This window comes from Caretta caretta, chromosome 7 (assembly GCF_965140235.1).
Source record: "Caretta caretta isolate rCarCar2 chromosome 7, rCarCar1.hap1, whole genome shotgun sequence".
NCBI classification, from domain to species: domain Eukaryota; kingdom Metazoa; phylum Chordata; order Testudines; family Cheloniidae; genus Caretta; species Caretta caretta.
In genome coordinates, this window is record NC_134212.1 from 91,032,772 (window position 1) to 91,050,845 (window position 18,074).

The 18,074-nt window shown below is 42.6% G+C and overlaps 1 protein-coding gene across 1 annotated transcript in view; it reads left to right on the forward strand.

Moving 5' to 3' along the window:
- PAPSS2 (3'-phosphoadenosine 5'-phosphosulfate synthase 2) overlaps positions 1-18,074 on the forward strand; it is an 88,407-nt gene extending 70,333 nt beyond the window's left edge. Inside the window, 5 exon segments of the mRNA XM_048856431.2 lie at positions 172-307; positions 10,533-10,801; positions 13,177-13,406; positions 14,004-14,133; positions 14,135-18,074. Of these exon segments, the coding sequence (XP_048712388.2) occupies positions 172-307; positions 10,533-10,801; positions 13,177-13,406; positions 14,004-14,133; positions 14,135-14,176 (807 nt within the window). The 3' untranslated portion in view covers positions 14,177-18,074.

Genomic DNA, 18,074 nt, shown 5'->3' on the forward strand with positions numbered 1-18,074 from the left:
CTTGCATTTCAAGGCGAGAAACACTTAGGTTAGATGCAGCCACTCAGTAAGTCACTGATAGTTGTACTGTGGAGGCATTTAATGAAAGAGAAAATGAATACAAATGTTTTAGTATTTAGCAGATATCCCGTGACTAATATATGTATGTGTGTGTGTGTTTATGATTCGTAGATGGTGATGGAAAGTGGGGATTGGTTGGCTGGTGGTGATCTTCTTGTGTTAGAGAAAATAAAATGGAATGATGGACTGGATCAATACCGCCTGACGCCACTGGAGCTCAGACAGAAGTTTAAAGAAATGAATGCTGGTAAGCGTATGACTTTGTGATATTACACCCTCTTCACAGTCTCAGCCGGGCTAGTGCCTAATTATCCTTTGTCTCCCTCTAAAAGAGCCTCACTTTGAGACAAATATCACAAGACTAATTATAATAAAGTGGAGCTTAAACTAGATAATTTCCTGCTAGGTAATTTTCAGCATGCAAACTACCTTAAAAAATTCTAATAGATCTGTTCCTGTTGCACGTGTGTGATGTGAAAATTAGACATTTCACAGACTTCTTGCATTGAATTATTTTGCTGAGGTTGATCAAAAAGTATGTGAATATGTGATGTTGCGCTCTAAATGATTTTATAAAAATATGCTAATGAGTGTGAATATAATGTAACCAGAATATGCTTCATGCAAAAGGTCTCTTGTAAGGTATCATTACAAAGCTTATAATCTACTGAGTGTGGTCATCCTATTTGCGTAAATGTATCACTCTTGTATCTGAAACTACAAATATGAAATATAACTCTGAGGTCCTATTGTAGTTATGCAAAGCGTGGGCCATTAATGATGGTTTGGAATCTTAATGGCTCCCATCAACCAGGACAATTGACTGTGGATGGCTCTGTTTGCTTGCAGGCCTTCCTGTGAGTCAGGCTGGGAGGAATGAAGGCTTGGGGTCTAACAGTGACATGTGATCATGTCACCTGAACTGAAATCCATCTTTAACCTGGTGTTTTTCTATTGAGAAGGAGGGATGAGAACCCAGAGGGACAAAGGATTCCTGCCTTATGCAAAAGATCTATAAGTGGGTGGAACAGAACAAAGGGGCAGCCATCATGAGGAATCCCTAGCTACCGCCTGAGCTGGAACAAGGGCTGTACCAGGGGAAAGGATTGTGCCCAGACTAGGAAGGTGTCCAGTCTCTGAAAGAAATGTATTGAAACATTTCTAAGGGTGAGATTTTATCTGTATTCAGTTTTCTGACTATACTAGACTTAGACTTGCGTGTTTTATTTTATTTTGCTTGGTAATTCACTTTGTTCTGTCAGTTACTATTTAGAACCACTTAAATCCTACTTTCGATATTTAATAAAATCACTTTTTACTTATTAATTAACACAGAGTATGTATTAATACCTGGGGAGGGGGAGGTGCAAACATCTGTGAATACCTTTCTATCAGTGTTATAGAGGGTGAACAATTTATGACTTTACCCTGTATAAGCTTTATACAGGGTAAAATGGATTTATTTGGGGTTTGGACCCCATTGGGAGTTGGGCATCTGAGTGTTAAAGGCAGGAACACTTCTTAAATTGCTTTCAGTTAAGCCTACAGCTGTTAGGGGACGTGGTTCAGACCTGGGTCTGGGTTTGCAGCAGGCTAGTGGGTCTGGCTCAAACTAGGCAGGACACTGAAGTCCTAAGCTGACAGGGCAGGAAAGCAGGAGCAGAAGTAGTCTTGGCACATCAGGTGGCAACTGCCAGGGGGTTTCTGTGATCCAACCCGTCACAGAATAGTTAACAGTTCTCTTTATGATCAGCCCAAAAATGAAATCATATTGTAGATCTAAATATAAGACTTGGTTTAGTCTTCTCTTCTAAATTTCTGCATCTAATAATAAATAACTTCAAGGGCTTTGCAGTTTTCTCATCATAGTGTAGATAGAAAATATTCTTAATAATACAAATAATAATATATTAGTACTATATAGTTGAGGCTTCACTGGAAATCACAGGCTTGTCATGGAAAGGCATGCTATTTGTACCAAATTCAGTCTGATTTTTCCCCTATACATGCCTCCCTGGTTAAACAGGGAGCACCATAACAGCTGACCCCACTTTCTTCCTGCCACTGAGATCTGTTGTCACCCCAAATAAAAAGGGGGAGAGGATGGAACCTGTGACACCCACAAGACAGAACTTTCTTGGCAGATGAAGAGTGTTGCTATATTGAAGAAAGAAAAGGAGGACTTGTGGCACCTTAGAGACTAACCAATTTATTTAAGCAGAAGCTTTCGTGAGCTACAGCTCACTTCATCGGATGCATACTGTGGAAACTGCAGAAGACATTATATACACAGAGACCATGAAACAATACCTCCTCCCACCCCACTCTCCTGCTGGTAATAGCTTATCTAAAGTGATCACTCTCCTTACAATGTGTATGATAATCAAGTTGGGCCACTTCCAGCACAAATCCAGGTTTTCTCACCCTCCGCCCCCCCCCCCCCCCGCACAAACTCACTCTCCTGCTGGTAATAGCCCATCCAAAGTGACCACTCTCCTTACAATGTGTATGAAAATCAAGGTTTCAGAGTAACAACCGTGTAAGTCTGTATTCGCAAAAAGAAAAGGAGTACTTGTGGCACCTTAGAGACCTTTAGAGACAAATAAATTGGTTAGTCTCTAAGGTGCCACAAGTACTCCTTTTCTTTTTATGATAATCAAGATGGGCCATTTCCAGTACAAATCCAGGTTTTCTCACCACCCCCCCCCCATACACACACAAACTCACTCTCCTGCTGGTAACAGCCCATCCAAAGCGACCACTCTCCCCACAGTGTGCACGATAATCAAGGTGGGTCATTTCCAGCACAAATCCAGGTCTTCTCGCTCCCCTCCCCCCAAAACACACACACACAAACTAACTCTCCTGCTGGTAATAGCTCATCCAAACTGACCACTCTCCTTACAATGTATATGATAATCAAGGTGGGCCATTTCCAGCATAAATCCAAGTTTAACCAGAACGTCTGGGGGGGTAGGAAAAAACAAGGGGAAATAGGCTACCTTGCCTAATGACTTAGCCACTCCCAGTCTCTATTTAAGCCTAAATTAATAGTATCCAATTTGCAAATGAATTCCAATTCAGCAGTTTCTCGCTGGAGTCTGGATTTGAAGTTTTTTTGTTGTAAGATAGCGACCTCCATAGTGGCCAGGTTGCCACTATGTAGAAGCCCTCTACACCAACATTCCACACAAAGATGGACTACAAGCCATCAGGAACACTATCCCCGATAATGTCACGGCAAATATGGTGGCTGAACTTTGTGACTTTGTCCTTACCCATAACTATTTTACATTTGGGGACAATGTATACCTTCAGATCAGCGGCACTGCTATGGGTACCCGCATGGCCCCACAGTATGCCAACATTTTTATAGCTGACTTAGAACAACGCTTCCTCAGCTCTCGTTCCCTAATGCCCCTACTCTACTTGCACTATACTGATGACATCTTCATCATCTGGACCCATGGAAAAGAAGCCCTTGAGGAATTCCACCATGATTTCAACAGTTTCCATCCAACCATCAACCTGGACCAGTCCACACAAGAGATCCACTTCCTGGACACTACAGTGCTAATAAGCGATGGTCACATAAACACCTCCCTATACCGGAAACCTACTGTCCACTATTCCTACCTACATGCCTCCAGCTTTCACCCAGACCACACCACACGATCCATTGTCTACAGCCAAGCTCTACGATACAACTGCATTTGCTCCAACCCCTCAGAGAGAGACAAACACCTACAAGATCTCTATCAAGCGTTCTTACAACTACAGTACCCACCTGCTGAAGTGAAGAAACAAATTGACAGAGCCAGAAGAGTACCCAGAAGTCACCTACTACAGGACAGGCCCAACAAAGAAAATAACAGAACGCCACTAGCTGTCACCTTCAGCCCCCAACTAAAACCCCTCCAACGCATTATGAAGGATCTACAACCTATCCTGAAGGACGATCCATCACTCTCACAAATCTTGGCAGACAGGCTAGTCCTTGCCTACAGACAGCCCCCCAACCTGAAGCAAATACTCACCAGCAACCACACACCACACAACAGAACCACTAACCCAGGAACCTATCCTTGAAACAAAGCCTGTTGCCAACTGTGCCCACATATCTATTCAGGGGACACCATCATAGGGCCTAATCACATCAGCCACACTATCAGAGGCTCTTTCACCTGCATATCTACCAATGTGATATATGCCACCATGTGCCAGCAATGCCCCTCTGCCATGTACATTGGGCAAACTGGACAGTCTCTACGTAAAAGAATAAATGGACACAAATCAGATGTCAACAATTATAACATTCATAAACCAGACGGAGAACACTTCAATCTCTCTGGTCACGCAATTACAGACATGAAGGTCGCTATCTTAAAACAAAAAAACTTCAAATCCAGACTCCAGCGAGAAACTGCTGAATTGGATACTATTAATTTAGGCTTAAATAGAGACTGGGAGTGGCTAAGTCATTATGCAAGGTAGCCTATTTCCCCTTGTTTTTTCCTACCCCTCCTCCCCCCCCCCCCCCCCGACTTTCTGGTTAAACTTGGATTTATGCTGAAAATGGCCCACCTTGATTATCATATACATTGTAAGGAGAGTGGTCAGTTTGGATGAGCTATTACCAGCAGGAGAGTGAGTTTGTGTGTGTGTGTGTGTTTTGGGGGGAGGGGAGTGAGAAGACCTGGATTTGTGCTGGAAATGACCCACCTTGATTATCGTGCACATTGTGGGGAGAGTGGTCGCTTTGGACGGGCTGTTACCAGCAGGAGAGTGAGTTTGTGTGTGTGTGGTTGTTTTTTTTTTTTTTTTTGGGGGGGGGGGGGGTTGAGAAAACCTGGATTTGTGCTGGAAATGGCCCAACTTGATTATCATACACATTGTAAGGAGAGTGATCACTTTAGATAAGCTATTACCAGCAGGAGAGTGGAGTGGGAGGAGGTATTGTTTCATGGTCTCTGTGTATATAATGTCTTCTGCAGTTTCCACAGTATGCATCCGATGAAGTGAGCTGTAGCTCACGAAAGCTTATGCTCAAATAAATTGGTTAGTCTCTAAGGTGCCACAAGTACTCCTTTTCTTTTTGTTATAATTCTTGACATGTGATTGGTGTCCATTTATTCTTTTACGTAGAGACTGTCCAGTTTGACCAATGTACATGGCAGAGGGGCATTGCTGGCACATGATGGTATATATCACATTGGTAGATGTGCAGGTGAAAGAGCCTCTGATAGTGTGGCTGATGTGATTAGGCCCTATGATGGTGTCCCCTGAATAGATATGTGGGTACAGTTGGCAACGGGCTTTGTTTCAAGGATAGGTTCCTGGGTTAGTGGTTCTGTTGTGTGGTGTGTGGCTGCTGGTGAGTATTTGCTTCAGGTTGGGGGGCTGTCTGTAGGCAAGGACTGGCCTGTCTCCCAAGATTTGTGAGAGTGATGGATCGTCCTTCAGGATAGGTTGTAGATCCTTCATAATGCGTTGGAGAGGTTTTAGTTGGGGGCTGAAGGTGACAGCTAGTGGCGTTCTGTTATTTTCTTTGTTGGGCCTGTCCTGTAGTAGGTGACTTCTGGGTACTCTTCTGGCTCTGTCAATTTGTTTCTTCACTTCAGCAGGTGGGTATTGTAGTTGTAAGAACGCTTGATAGAGATCTTGTAGATGTTTGTCTCTCTCTGAGGGGTTGGAGCAAATGCGGTTGTATCGTAGAGCTTGGCTGTAGACAATGGATCGTGTGGTGTGGTCTGGGTGAAAGCTGGAGGCATGTAGGTAGGAATAGTGGACAGTAGGTTTCCGGTATAGGGAGGTGTTTATGTGACCATCGCTTATTAGCACTGTAGTGTCCAGGAAGTGGATCTCTTGTGTGGACTGGTCCAGGCTGAGGTTGATGGTTGGATGGAAATTGTTGAAATCATGGTGGAATTCCTCAAGGGCTTCTTTTCCATGGGTCCAGATGATGAAGATGTCATCAGTATAGTGCAAGTAGAGTAGGGGCATTAGGGAACGAGAGCTGAGGAAGCGTTGTTCTAAATCAGCCATAAAAATGTTGGCATACTGTGGGGCCATGCGGGTACCCATAGCAGTGCCGCTGATCTGAAGGTATACATTGTCCCCAAATGTAAAATAGTTATGGGTAAGGACAAAGTCACAAAGTTCAGCCACCATATTTGCCGTGACATTATCGGGGATAGTGTTCCTAATGGCTTGTAGTCCATCTTTGTGTGGAACGTTGGTGTAGAGGGCTTCTACATCCATAGTGGCCAGGATGGTGTTTTCAGGAAGATCACCGATGGATTGTAGTTTCCTCAGGAAGTCAGTGGTGTCTCAAAGATAGCTGGGAGTGCTGGTAGCGTAGGGCCTGAGGAGGGAGTCTACATAGCCAGACAATCCTGCTGTCAGGGTGCCAATGCCTGAGATGATGGGGCGCCCAGGATTTATGGATCCAGGTTTATGGATCTTGGGTAGCAGATAGAATACCCCAGGTCGGGGTTCCAGGGGTGTGTCTGTGCGGATTTGTTCTTGTACTTTTTCAGGGAGTTTCTTGAGCAAATGCTATAGTTTCTTTTGGTACCCTCAGTGGGATCAGAGGGTAATGGCCTGTAGAAAGTGGTGTTGGAGAGCTGCTGAGCAGCCTCGTGTTCGTATTCCGACCTATTCATGATGATGACAGCACCTCCTTTGTCGGCCTTTTTGATTATGATATCAGAGTTGTTTCTGAGGCTGTGGATGGCATTGTGTTCTGCACGGCTAAGGTTATGGGGCAAGTGATGCTGCTTTTCCACAATTTCAGCCCGTGCACGTCAGCGGAAGCACTCTATGTAGAAGTCCAGTCTGCTGTTTCGACCTTCAGAAGGAGTCCACCTAGAATCCTTCTTTTTGTAGTGTTGGTAGGAAGGTCTCTGTGGATTAGTATGTTGTTCAGAGGTGTGTTGGAAATATTCCTTGAGTCGGAGACGTCGAAAATAGGATTCTAGGTCACCACAGAACTGTATCATGTTCGTGGGGGTGGAGGGACAGAAGGAGAGGCCCCGTGTCATAAATATAAAGGGAAGGGTAAACCCCTTTGAAATCCTTCCTGGCCAGGGGAAAGCTCCTCTCACCTGTAAAGGGTTAAGAAGCTAAAGGTAACGTCGCTGGCACCTGACCAAAATAACCAATGAGGAGACAAGATACTTTCAAAAGCTGGGAGGAGGGAGAGAAACAAAGGGTCTGTGTGTCTGTCTGTAGTTGGTCTTTGTCGGGGATAGACCAGGAATGGAGTCTTAGAACTTTTATTACGTAATCTAGCTAGGTATGTGTTAGATTATGATTTCTTTAAATGGCTGAGAAAAGAATTGTGCTGAATAGAATAACTATTTCTGTCTGTGTATCTTTTTTGTAACTTAAGGTTTTGCCTAGAGGGGTTCTCTATGTTTTTGAAGCTAATTACCCTGTAAGATATCTACCATCCTGATTTTACAGGGGGGATTTCTTCATTTCTATTTACTTCTATTTTTATTAAAAGTCTTCTTGTAAGAAACTGAATGCTTTTTCATTGTTCTTAGATCCAAGGGTTTGGGTCTGTGGTCACCTATGCAAATTGGTGAGGCTTTTTATCCAACATTTCCCAGGAAAGGAGGGGTGCAAGTGTTGGGAGGATTGTTCATTGTTCTTAAGATCCAAGGGTCTGGGTCTGTAGTCACCTAGGCAAATTGGTGAGGCTTTTTACCAAACCTTGTCCAGGAAGTGGGGTGCAAGGTTTTAGGAAGTATTTTGGGGGGAAGGACGCGTCCAAACAGCTCTTCCCCAGTAACCAGTATTAGTTTGGTGGTGGTAGCGGCCAGTCCAAGGACAACGGGGGGAATATTTTGTACCTTGGGGAAGTTTTGACCTAAGCTGGTAAAGATAAGCTTAGGAGGTTTTTCATGCAGGTCCCCACATCTGTACCCTAGAGTTCAGAGTGGGGGAGGAACCTTGACACCCCGAGATAGGACAAATTCTTCTGCTGGGTTAAGAGTATAGTTGGATAGATTAATAATATTGCTGGGTGGGTTGAGGGAACCATTGCTGTGGCCTCTTGTGGCATGTAGTAGTTTAGATAATTTAGTGTCCTTTTTCTTTGGTAGAGAAGCAAAGTGTGTGTTGTAAATGGCTTGTTTATTCCCCCCCACCCCCACCAGTGTTCCTCAGACGTTCTTGTTAACTCCTGGAAATGTGCTGGAAATGGCCCACCTTGATTATCACTTCAAAAGGTTTTCTCTCCCCCCACCCCACTCTCCTGCTGGTAATAGCTCATCTTAAGTGATCACTCTCCTTACAATGTGTATTTTTTCATAGTCTGTGTGTATATATAAAATCTGCTCACTGTACTTTCCACTTTATGCATCCAATGAAGTGAGCTGTAGCTCACGAAGGCTTATGCTCAAATAAATTGGTTAGTCTCTAAGGTGCCACAAGTACTCCTTTTCTTTTTGCGAATACAGACTAACATGGCTGCTACTCTGAAACCTGTCGCTATATTGAAGCTTCATTGTGTTAGTTCCTGGAAGGCTTCACCAACATTAGAGAGACTAGATGGGTGAGGTAATGTCTTTATTGGACCCTGTTAGTGTAAGAGACAAGCTTTCGAGCTACACAGAGCTCTTCATCGGGTCTGGGAAAGGTACTCAGAGGGTATGTCTACAGTGCAGTGACGCACCTGTGGCTGATCCTGGCTGGCTTGGGCTCACAGGGCTGTTTAATTGCAGTGTAGATGTTCAGGCTCGGGCTGCATCCTGAGTTCTGGAACTCTCCCACCTCGCAGGGCCCTAGAGCCTGAGCTGCAGCCCAAACCCAAATACCCACATCACAATTAAATAGTCCCTTTGCCCAAGCCCCACGAGCCGGAGTCAACTGGCATGGGCCAGCTGTGGGTTTTTAATTGCAGTGTAGACATACTCAGAGTGTCACAGCTAAATACAAGGTGGAACAGATTATTTAGCCTAAGTAGTTAACACATATCCTAAGGGGCCATTCAAGATGAAGTGGCCCATTAACACCTCTGCAGTCGTAGGACAAAAAATAGGGATGAGTAGGTTACGGATGGTTGTAATAAGCCACAAATCTGGTGTCTCTCTTCAGTCTGTGATTTTTAGTGTTTACCAAAATTATTTAGGCTCCCAGGCTCATCTTTTGAAAATGTTGGGCAGATTTGAGAGGGCAGATATGGAGAGATCATTTTGTGAAAAGAATTCACCCATGAGTGATAGTGTTTTTGTCTTTTAACATTTTTCTGTGTGAGTTCATTTGAGAGCGTAGTGTTTGTCTCATTTCACCCACATAGTTATTACTGGGGCATTTAGTTCTATGGATGAGGCACATCACGTGTTGTGATATGCATGTGTAGAACCCACGGAACTTGAAAGGTGTGTTGCGGGGGAGGGGGAGGGATCGATCATCATAGCAGTGAAGATATGTCAGCAGGTTTTGCATCTGTTGTTCTGGCAGGGTGTGGTGCTGCTTTGGGTTGTGTCCTGGTTGGTGGGGAACTTGCATCTTATGAAATGCTTGTTGAGGTTCGGGGGTTGTTTGAAGGCCAAAAGAGGAGGTTCAGGAAACATTTTTCAGGATGTAGTCCCCATCAAGTGTGGGTTGTAGTTGTTTAATTACAGTGTGGGGTACAGTTCCAGTGTGGGGATACCAAGTGACAAGTTGGGGTGTGTGGTTGGGGGAGCTTTTTCTTCACTTTATTGAAGCAGGTTCTCTTGGGGTATTTGGGTGGCCTGTTCCATGATGCAATCTACTTCTCTGGTGGTGTGTCCTTGTTTGATGAAGGCAGGTTTAAGTTTCTTAAGGTGCATATCTTGGGCTTTTATCCTGGGACCAATCTCCAAAACATGTCCACACTGGGGAGAGAAGTTCCACAAGTCACCTACAACTCTGCATAACAAATTTGACCTTGTTTTAGAAGGTGGGTGCTTTTATTGTAGATTTTCCAAACTCCCTAAGCATTTTATTGAACTTCGAAAACAAACAAACAAATATTTTCAGAAGTGAAGTTTAGAGGATGATTGGAAATACACTTTCTAATGAGAAGGTGAAAAATACATTGGCCAGAGTAGGATGATATAACCAAGATCAACCTCAGAGAAAATGTGCACAATGAAAAGATTTCGCAGAGCACTTAACAGGAATAATACATATGTAATTTAAATATTGTAGCAACCATTCCATGTGAAGATAAAGTTGCTTATTTTGTTTCCTTGTTCTGTGTTTGTGCAGCACCTAGCACAATGGGATCCTGGTCCATAACTAGGGCTCCTAGGCACGATGGTAATACAGATCATTCATACAAATAATAATATCAGGGAACATAAACAGTAGAGGTTGTCATAATTTGATGCTCATAACTTAGAGTGTATAAATGTACTTCCTGTTAGGTGTTCCGGTTAGTGCCGTTGTTAAGTCTTATCAGACTTATGACACTGTTCTGAATCTTTCTTGATTAGATGCCGTATTCGCATTTCAGCTGCGCAACCCTGTCCACAATGGTCATGCTCTGCTCATGCAGGACACCAAAAGCCATCTGCTGGAAAGAGGTTACAAACATCCTGTGCTTCTGCTTCACCCTCTGGGAGGCTGGACCAAAGAGGATGATGTGCCACTAGCGTGGCGAATGAAGCAGCATGCAGCTGTGCTTGAGGAACATGTCCTAGACCCAAAGTCAACTATTGTTGCAATCTTCCCCTCTCCCATGTTGTATGCTGGTCCAACAGAGGTAATGTATTTCTTAAGTAACAAACAACACCTTGAAGTATTCACAGAATTTTAAATCCATAAATATGGCTTTATTCAGAGAACTGACACAGTAAGTGACATCTGAGGTACCCTATTCATTCTTCATCAGTAGCTTCCATATCAACTCTGCTTACAGTACAAGTCCGATAAGATTTGCTAATTGACAGGATTAAAAGATCAGACCAATATCTGAAAAAGTCCAGCTGTAAATTTTGCTTCATACATCATCAGATTAGATTTTGCCGTACTGCAACCTGGTAATCTGGACATAATCTAAACACACATGACTGAAAAACAAGGAGTACATAAGAGCCATTTTTATTGAGCTATGTTTCAGGCAATCATTTTCATATAGTTACTTACATTTTTCCCCGCTTGTGCCAGTCTATGTTGTAGCTTAATTTGATACAAATATAAATACAACTTTTTAGCAAAGTAATCTAAAAGCAGACTTCCTAAATGATAAAACTGTCCCACTCATCTTTGAGAACCTGTGCTATCCCCCAAAGCATCAGTGAATGAGGGACTTTTTAATAGTCATACAATATGTTTACATATTTCCTTCAGTGTTCACCACATGAATGCACCTTTGTTTTATCATCACATTAGCCAGGGGTTCAAATTTTAAAAAGGCTAGACCTCACAGAAATACCAAGGTCTGCCATCTGGGCCTCCAGTACTGGCAACTTGTTAAGTCTCCCATGAGTTTTCCCTCCTTCTACCCTGAACCATCTGAATTCCCCCAATAGGTCTATTCTCATTCCTACCCGCTTGCAGGGTATAAATTCTTTACTTTGTAGTGCCCACCACTCAGTCTATCTGCCTTCCGTTCCTGCTTCCTCCCTCTACTCATTTTGTGCTGGACACTTTATTTGGAGGCAGTGGAACTGCTATAGATAACCCGTGGCACTATCTCCTGAGAGGTCCACGTTGGCAGTGACAGCTTATAGAACTGGCCTGTGCTGAAGGTGAAGGCTACACAAGGCATGGTGGAGATGTAATGGGTAACTGGGCTTTTGACTCCTTATTAATTTCCACTCCTTTGGGAGTTTCTGGTCATGGACAGTCATTACTTCAATTTTCCCCAGTAATTCTTTCCCTAAAGCTAAGGAATAAATATCCTGAGGTAGGCAAATGTGGAGGTTAGGGTAAAAGCACGAAGGAATCAGAACTTTCCTCACAGTTTCATATGCTTGTGCAGCATATACCTGTCTCAGCTGGGCAGTCACTTGGCTGCAGTGTAGGAACCTTCAGCCTCTTCCTTTCACATGAGCTTTTACAAAAGTTTGTGCCTCGTGGCTATTAAATAACTAGGAAATAGAACTACAGTATTATATAAATCCTGAGAGAAAGGAATAGTAATTTATTTTGGGGGGAATTACTTAGCCTTTTAAACTAGTAATTTCAGTAATACTAGCATTATTTACACAGCACCCCAGGGGTGCAGGACGTTTGGTGGTTATACATTTTTTACTGAAGATGGACTGTCTCAATTTCTATTTAAATATTGAGAGGGTGACAAAAGGGAAGGGAATATAGCTGAGCAGAGACAGTGTACAGATTGTGAGGCACAGAGAGTATATATATATCCAGCCACATTCTGTGCTGCCCCTTGCAGGTGAGACAACTCAAGAGAGGTCTGAGGTGCAAAGGTGGCTTTACTTTACCTTTGCATCGCTGGGATTCTAGGCCTGGCTGGGGTGCTCTGTCTGGCCTCCTGGAGAGGCTGGGGCAACTCTCATACGTAATCAGGACTGTGGCAGTCAGTTCTTGGTGGTCCCAATAAAGAGAGGAATTAATATTAAAGTAATTAAGGATGCCCTAGTCTTTCCCATTTCACAAGAGGCCCCAATTATCCAGCCAGCCGTACTTAAGTTATGGCATATATTCAACTATTAGTAAATAAAGAGACTTGTAAAGTGTTCACTCTTCAGCCTTTTCCAGTTATGGCCTCTCAGTTTTCATGCATCATTTCATGTAAGGAGTTCTGTGATCAGACAGAGAGAGAACAAATGATCTCATGTACTCTTACAGCCGTAAAAAACAGAACAAGATCAGTTTCTCTCTGTACAATTTCCACTAGATGCATCCTTTGCAGAAATTTAATTTTAGACCAGTTTCATTTTATTTAAGTAGAGGAAGTGAAAGCAGTGGTAGATGAAAGTGAAGTGGGTAAATCTATAACCAGAAACAACAAATAGCCTGCTGAAGAGTGTCATTCTTTTCATGCTTGTCCAAATAAAGACATTGCCTAGCTTTTAAACATTTTTTATTAAAGCAAGACAAAAATATTGACGTGCTATGTCAAGTGTCGGCCTGCATTTAAATAATGGTATTTGTGTTGCACCTTCACAGGTTCAGTGGCACTGTAGGGCTCGAATGATTGCTGGAGCCAATTTCTACATTGTGGGCCGAGACCCTGCAGGCATGCCCCATCCAGAGACCAAGAAAGATTTGTATGAGCCCACACAAGGAGGGAAGGTCCTTAGCATGGCACCAGGCTTGGCCTCTGTGGAAATCATTCCCTTCAGAGTTGCAGCATACAATAAAGTAAAAAAGGCCATGATTTTTTACAGTCCAGAAAGGTAACACAGTGAATGATGATCTGCTTTAAAGTAGTCCATATTATATTTAAATAATATTTAATATTTAAAGGATTTCTTAAGGGTTGAAGTTTAGCAGAAGAAAGGAAAAATTTTGTAGTATTTTAGATAACTTGGCTGTAAATGAAATAAAAGAACTAAGGGATGAAAACACCTATGTGAGGAGTCTGTTTGCCTGCCAGCACAGGACACAACACCCAGACAAAGGAGTTAGCACATATGAAACTAATGCTATGCTTGATCTTCACCAAAAAGGTTAAGAAACAACAACATTTAGGAAACAGTAGAAATACTTCTCCTTATTTTTAGAAAAGTATTTTATATTTAATAATATAATGTAATAGTGAAAATAGAGGTCCTTTATTTAATAGAGGTCCCGTTGCTTCTTATTGCTGCTGGTAAATTTGCACATGTAGATAAAAATTTGTGCCATTAGTGCTTACAGAGTTAGTGAAGACATCGCAATTTTCAGATTAAATTCTGAGGATAGCAGAAAAAATAAATTTGAAAAGATTTGGCTTTGATGCACTTAAGGAGACTAAATTTACTGATTTCATCCATATATCTGTTCTGTGGTAGGCACGATGAATTTGACTTCATCTCTGGAACACGCATGAGAAAGCTTGCTCGAGAAGGCGAAAATCCACCTGATGGGTTCATGGCTCCAAAAGCTTGGAAAGTCTTAACTGAATACTACAAATCACTGGAAAAAAAATATTAATTCTACTTTTCCTCAGAAATATGGGTATTAAGAGTGAGCTCTTGATTGACTGATTTACTGTATTACAGATCACTTAGTTTGCATTTTCAATATCCTAATGGTAGGTTAGAACATTTTCTAATAGGGTCAAATTGTTTTTGAATGTATGTATTTTGGGCCTGGCTCTTCTCCCACTAAATTATTGGTAATTTTCCTTTCAACCTCAAAGGGACCAGCAGCCAGTCTGTTATTTATTTGGATGATTGTCCAAAGCCATATTAGGACTGACCAGTTGGACATCTTTAGTGATGTCCTAGTGGTACACCAACCCCCAAAGGTACACAGTTTGACCTTATAGCCATGATGTAGTTACATATCCCTTATGCTCTTTAAATCAGTTACAAACTGGAAATAGGAAAGAAATGATTGACTATATTTCCCTTATTCCTTAAGAAGCCCATCTTCTGCAATGGGCAGAAGGATTTTCTTTCGCACATATCTGGGTTTCTCTTGTCCACCACACACCCCTCTCTTTCTAATGCCTCCTACTTAAACTTGGACTTTTCAGTCAAGAAACTGAACTAAGCTTTATTGCAGCTCCAAGTTTAGCTTTCTACATAAAAGACACAATTTAAAGCAGCCCAGCTTGAGTGCCAGTGTGAGGTTGGGAGAAGTGGTGCTTTAACTTTTGAGTCCTGCATTGAGGGCTCACAGTGGCACTTTCCCTCCCCACCAAGAACTGCGGGGGAGCTGGCCTGCTTTGACTGCAGGAAGCTGTACTAGGAGATGCATGAGGCCCTTAGACTACTCTCACTTCATCTGTTTTGTACCAGTGTAATGCCACTGACCACAGTGGAGTTATTTCTGATTTACACTGGTGTGTATGATTTACACTGTATGTGATTTGAGAATCAGGATCCGAGTTCAGCTTATTGAATAAAGAGGCCAAGTTTAGGAGGGGACAGTTTAAAATAGTCTCTTCACACCCTAGAATGTCAAGCTAGCGCCTCTTTCTTGCCACTTTCTATCCTCTTTTCTATAATAAAAGCTAATTTAGTCGAATATAATGCTTCCAGTTTCCAATAGAAAAAGGAAACAAACTGGCCACAACCTGTTTTGGAAAGGCCATTTTGACTCCAGGAGGTTTGGGAAAGGTGTCATTGAGAGAGCTAGAAAAATTGATTTTGCTATACAGTAAAAATTTTAGATGTAGTGTTTAACACATGTTCCCTTGCTTATGCTTTCCATATAGGGAGGATAGCCCCCCCTCCCCTCCCCTCCCCTCCCATCCCCCACACACTTTGTCCTTCTGAAAGATTAGCTTTAAACATTTGTTTTTCAAATTATGCATATTTACTGTAACTGCAGTAAACCCCTCCAGGCTGTGCATTAACAGAGTATGAAAGAAGACACTCTCCCATCGGTTTCATGCCCATAATGTACAAAAGTCATGGATCAACAGCCTATTAATGCCCATCATGTTGCAGCTTACTGCTGTTCTAAAGAGAGGAAAGAAATAAGGCCCATTCGTTTTATCACTGTCTGCCAGAGATTGGGGTGTGGGTGAGGAACAGTTGGCTGAAGCTCTATCTAGAAAAAACAGGAATGCAAATGGCAGATGGGAAAATATGGTGAATTGTACGTGCCTCCTTAATGGAGAGTGTGTGTTGCCTGTTGTTGCTTCAGGTGGTAAGCTGGAGGCTAGGATCTCCAGGTGCTATTAGACTGGGATGTTGATGGTTTTTTCCCCCCATCTGTATCTGGCCAGGAGGTTGCAACAAGTTTCTTTTGGACATGAGTCTGGCTTCTGTGATCACTTCTTGTTTGCCACCTTGTGATTACTAAAGTGAACTCTTCCTTGAGCTGCAGCATAAATCCACCTGGAAATGTAAGCTGGTGCAGGATGTAGCTGATCACTGGGGAAGCAGGCTCACCATGCACAGACTGTACTAGTCTTCCAATCTGCATTAGCTGCCATTGTGTTTTTGGGTGATATCGAGGTTGTTGGCTTTCATCTTCCCTGCACCTGCCATATTTGTAGTCAGCAGAGGCATTGTGTACACTGGAGACCCCTCAGTCTAGACGAGAAGGAACTGTTAGCAGGTTGTCCGTGTGGGGACCCAGGCCTAGACTTTGTAACTCACTGCAGTAACTCCTCACTTAAAGTCGTCCTGGTTAACATTGTTATGTTGCAGATCAATTAGGGAACATGCTCGTTTAAAGTTGCTCAATCCTCCCTTATAACGTTGTTTGGCAGCCGCCTGTTTTGTCCACTCTGGCAGGAAGAGCAGCCCGTTGGCGCTAGCTGGTGGGGGCTTGGAACCAGGGTGGACTGGCAGTCCCCCCATCAGCTCCCCGCTCCCCTAAGTTCCCTGTGCGGCAGCTGCCCAGCAGGCTATCAATTGCCAGCAGTTCAGCTGTCCTTCCCCCCACTGTTGTGTGCTGCTCCTGCCCTCTGCCTTGGAGCTGCTCTCCAGAGCCTCCTGCTTGCTGGTGGGGAGGAGAGGGGGACTAATGTCAGGGTGTCCCCCTCCCCCTGCACCCCGCTTACCCCATCTCCCTTAAGCAGGGCTGGGTGGGAGGTGAAGACACTGCAGGGCTCAGGACAGAGGAAGCTTCCTGGCAGTAGCTGCTGCGGTCTCAGCTTGCTGATTAACTTAACAAGGTAGTGTACTTAAGAGTGGTGTCAGCGTACTTAAAGGGGCAATGCACATCTCTCTCTCTCACACACAGGGTGTGTCTCTGTCTGCCAGGCTGTCTCCCCTCCCTCCATTCGTGCTGCCTTGTAGAGTGTGAGGCTACGTTAACAACCATGGGTTAAGCCTTGAGGGCTCAGCCAATTGCTAGTTCATCATTTAGCAGTAAGGCAATATCCCACCCTCTGACTCCACCACCTCAACCAAGCTTGGATTTGCTTAACATTGTTTCACTTAGTCGCATTTTTCAGGAACATAACTACAATGTTAAGTGAGGAGTTACTGTACTTCCCTAGTGGCTCAAAAGCCCAAATCTGTTGACTTAGGCTTTGGAGGTGTGTTCTATCTACTTTCATGGGCTTCTAGGAAGAAGAAAGCATATGAGAGCTGCTGAAGTAATGGTTGGTATTTACTGGAGACTTGTAGGAGCTTATTACCTCCATGAACATGATATTGTGTTATTCATTTTCTAGGGAAAATATACACAGTTATTGTAGGAATTAATGTGAGTGATTTCAGTCTCTGATCTTGCAGATTTATTTTTATATATCTCAGAATACTTTAATGGGTGTCCAAAAACTGGTTAAAAGGTGTTGAAAATGAAATTAGCATTCTTCTCATTTTGCAGTTTTAAATGTAAAAAGATCAATATATAGTAAAACAATCATGCTTCTGCTTGTAATTTAGTTTAGTAAAATATATAATTAAGTGAAATTGTTTTGCTGTGCCCATTGTGCAATGCACATAATTACAGAAGCAATTCAGAATGTTACTTTTCAAATATTTCCAGCTTCTTATTGCTTTTAAAAATCTAGAGTAAGGAATCAAAAGTTGCATTATACCTCAAGAAATTAAATACTACAAATGTAACACAGGAAGCTAAAAATATATTAAACAATAGTGCCTTTTATATTCAGGCCCTCTGGCAGGGAACTGAAAGAGAAAAGTAATACTGTGACTTTTAATTAATATTTGATATTTTTAAAAGTGGTGTTGCATTTTTTTTAACCTTAAAACAAAGAAGTGGTCTGTGAAAAAGCAGTAAACCCAAACGGTTACAGCAAAACAATTTACTACACTATTTTAAAGGAATAATTTGAGTCCATTCGCTAGTATTTTTATAGTATATTTATTAAAGACAAGACTGGAATTTGTGCTTTGACTGATGCATCTCATGAGTCATAATATATTCTGAACTTGACACTCTATTAAACATTCACTTTTAGTACAAATATATATTTCTATGTCTAAATA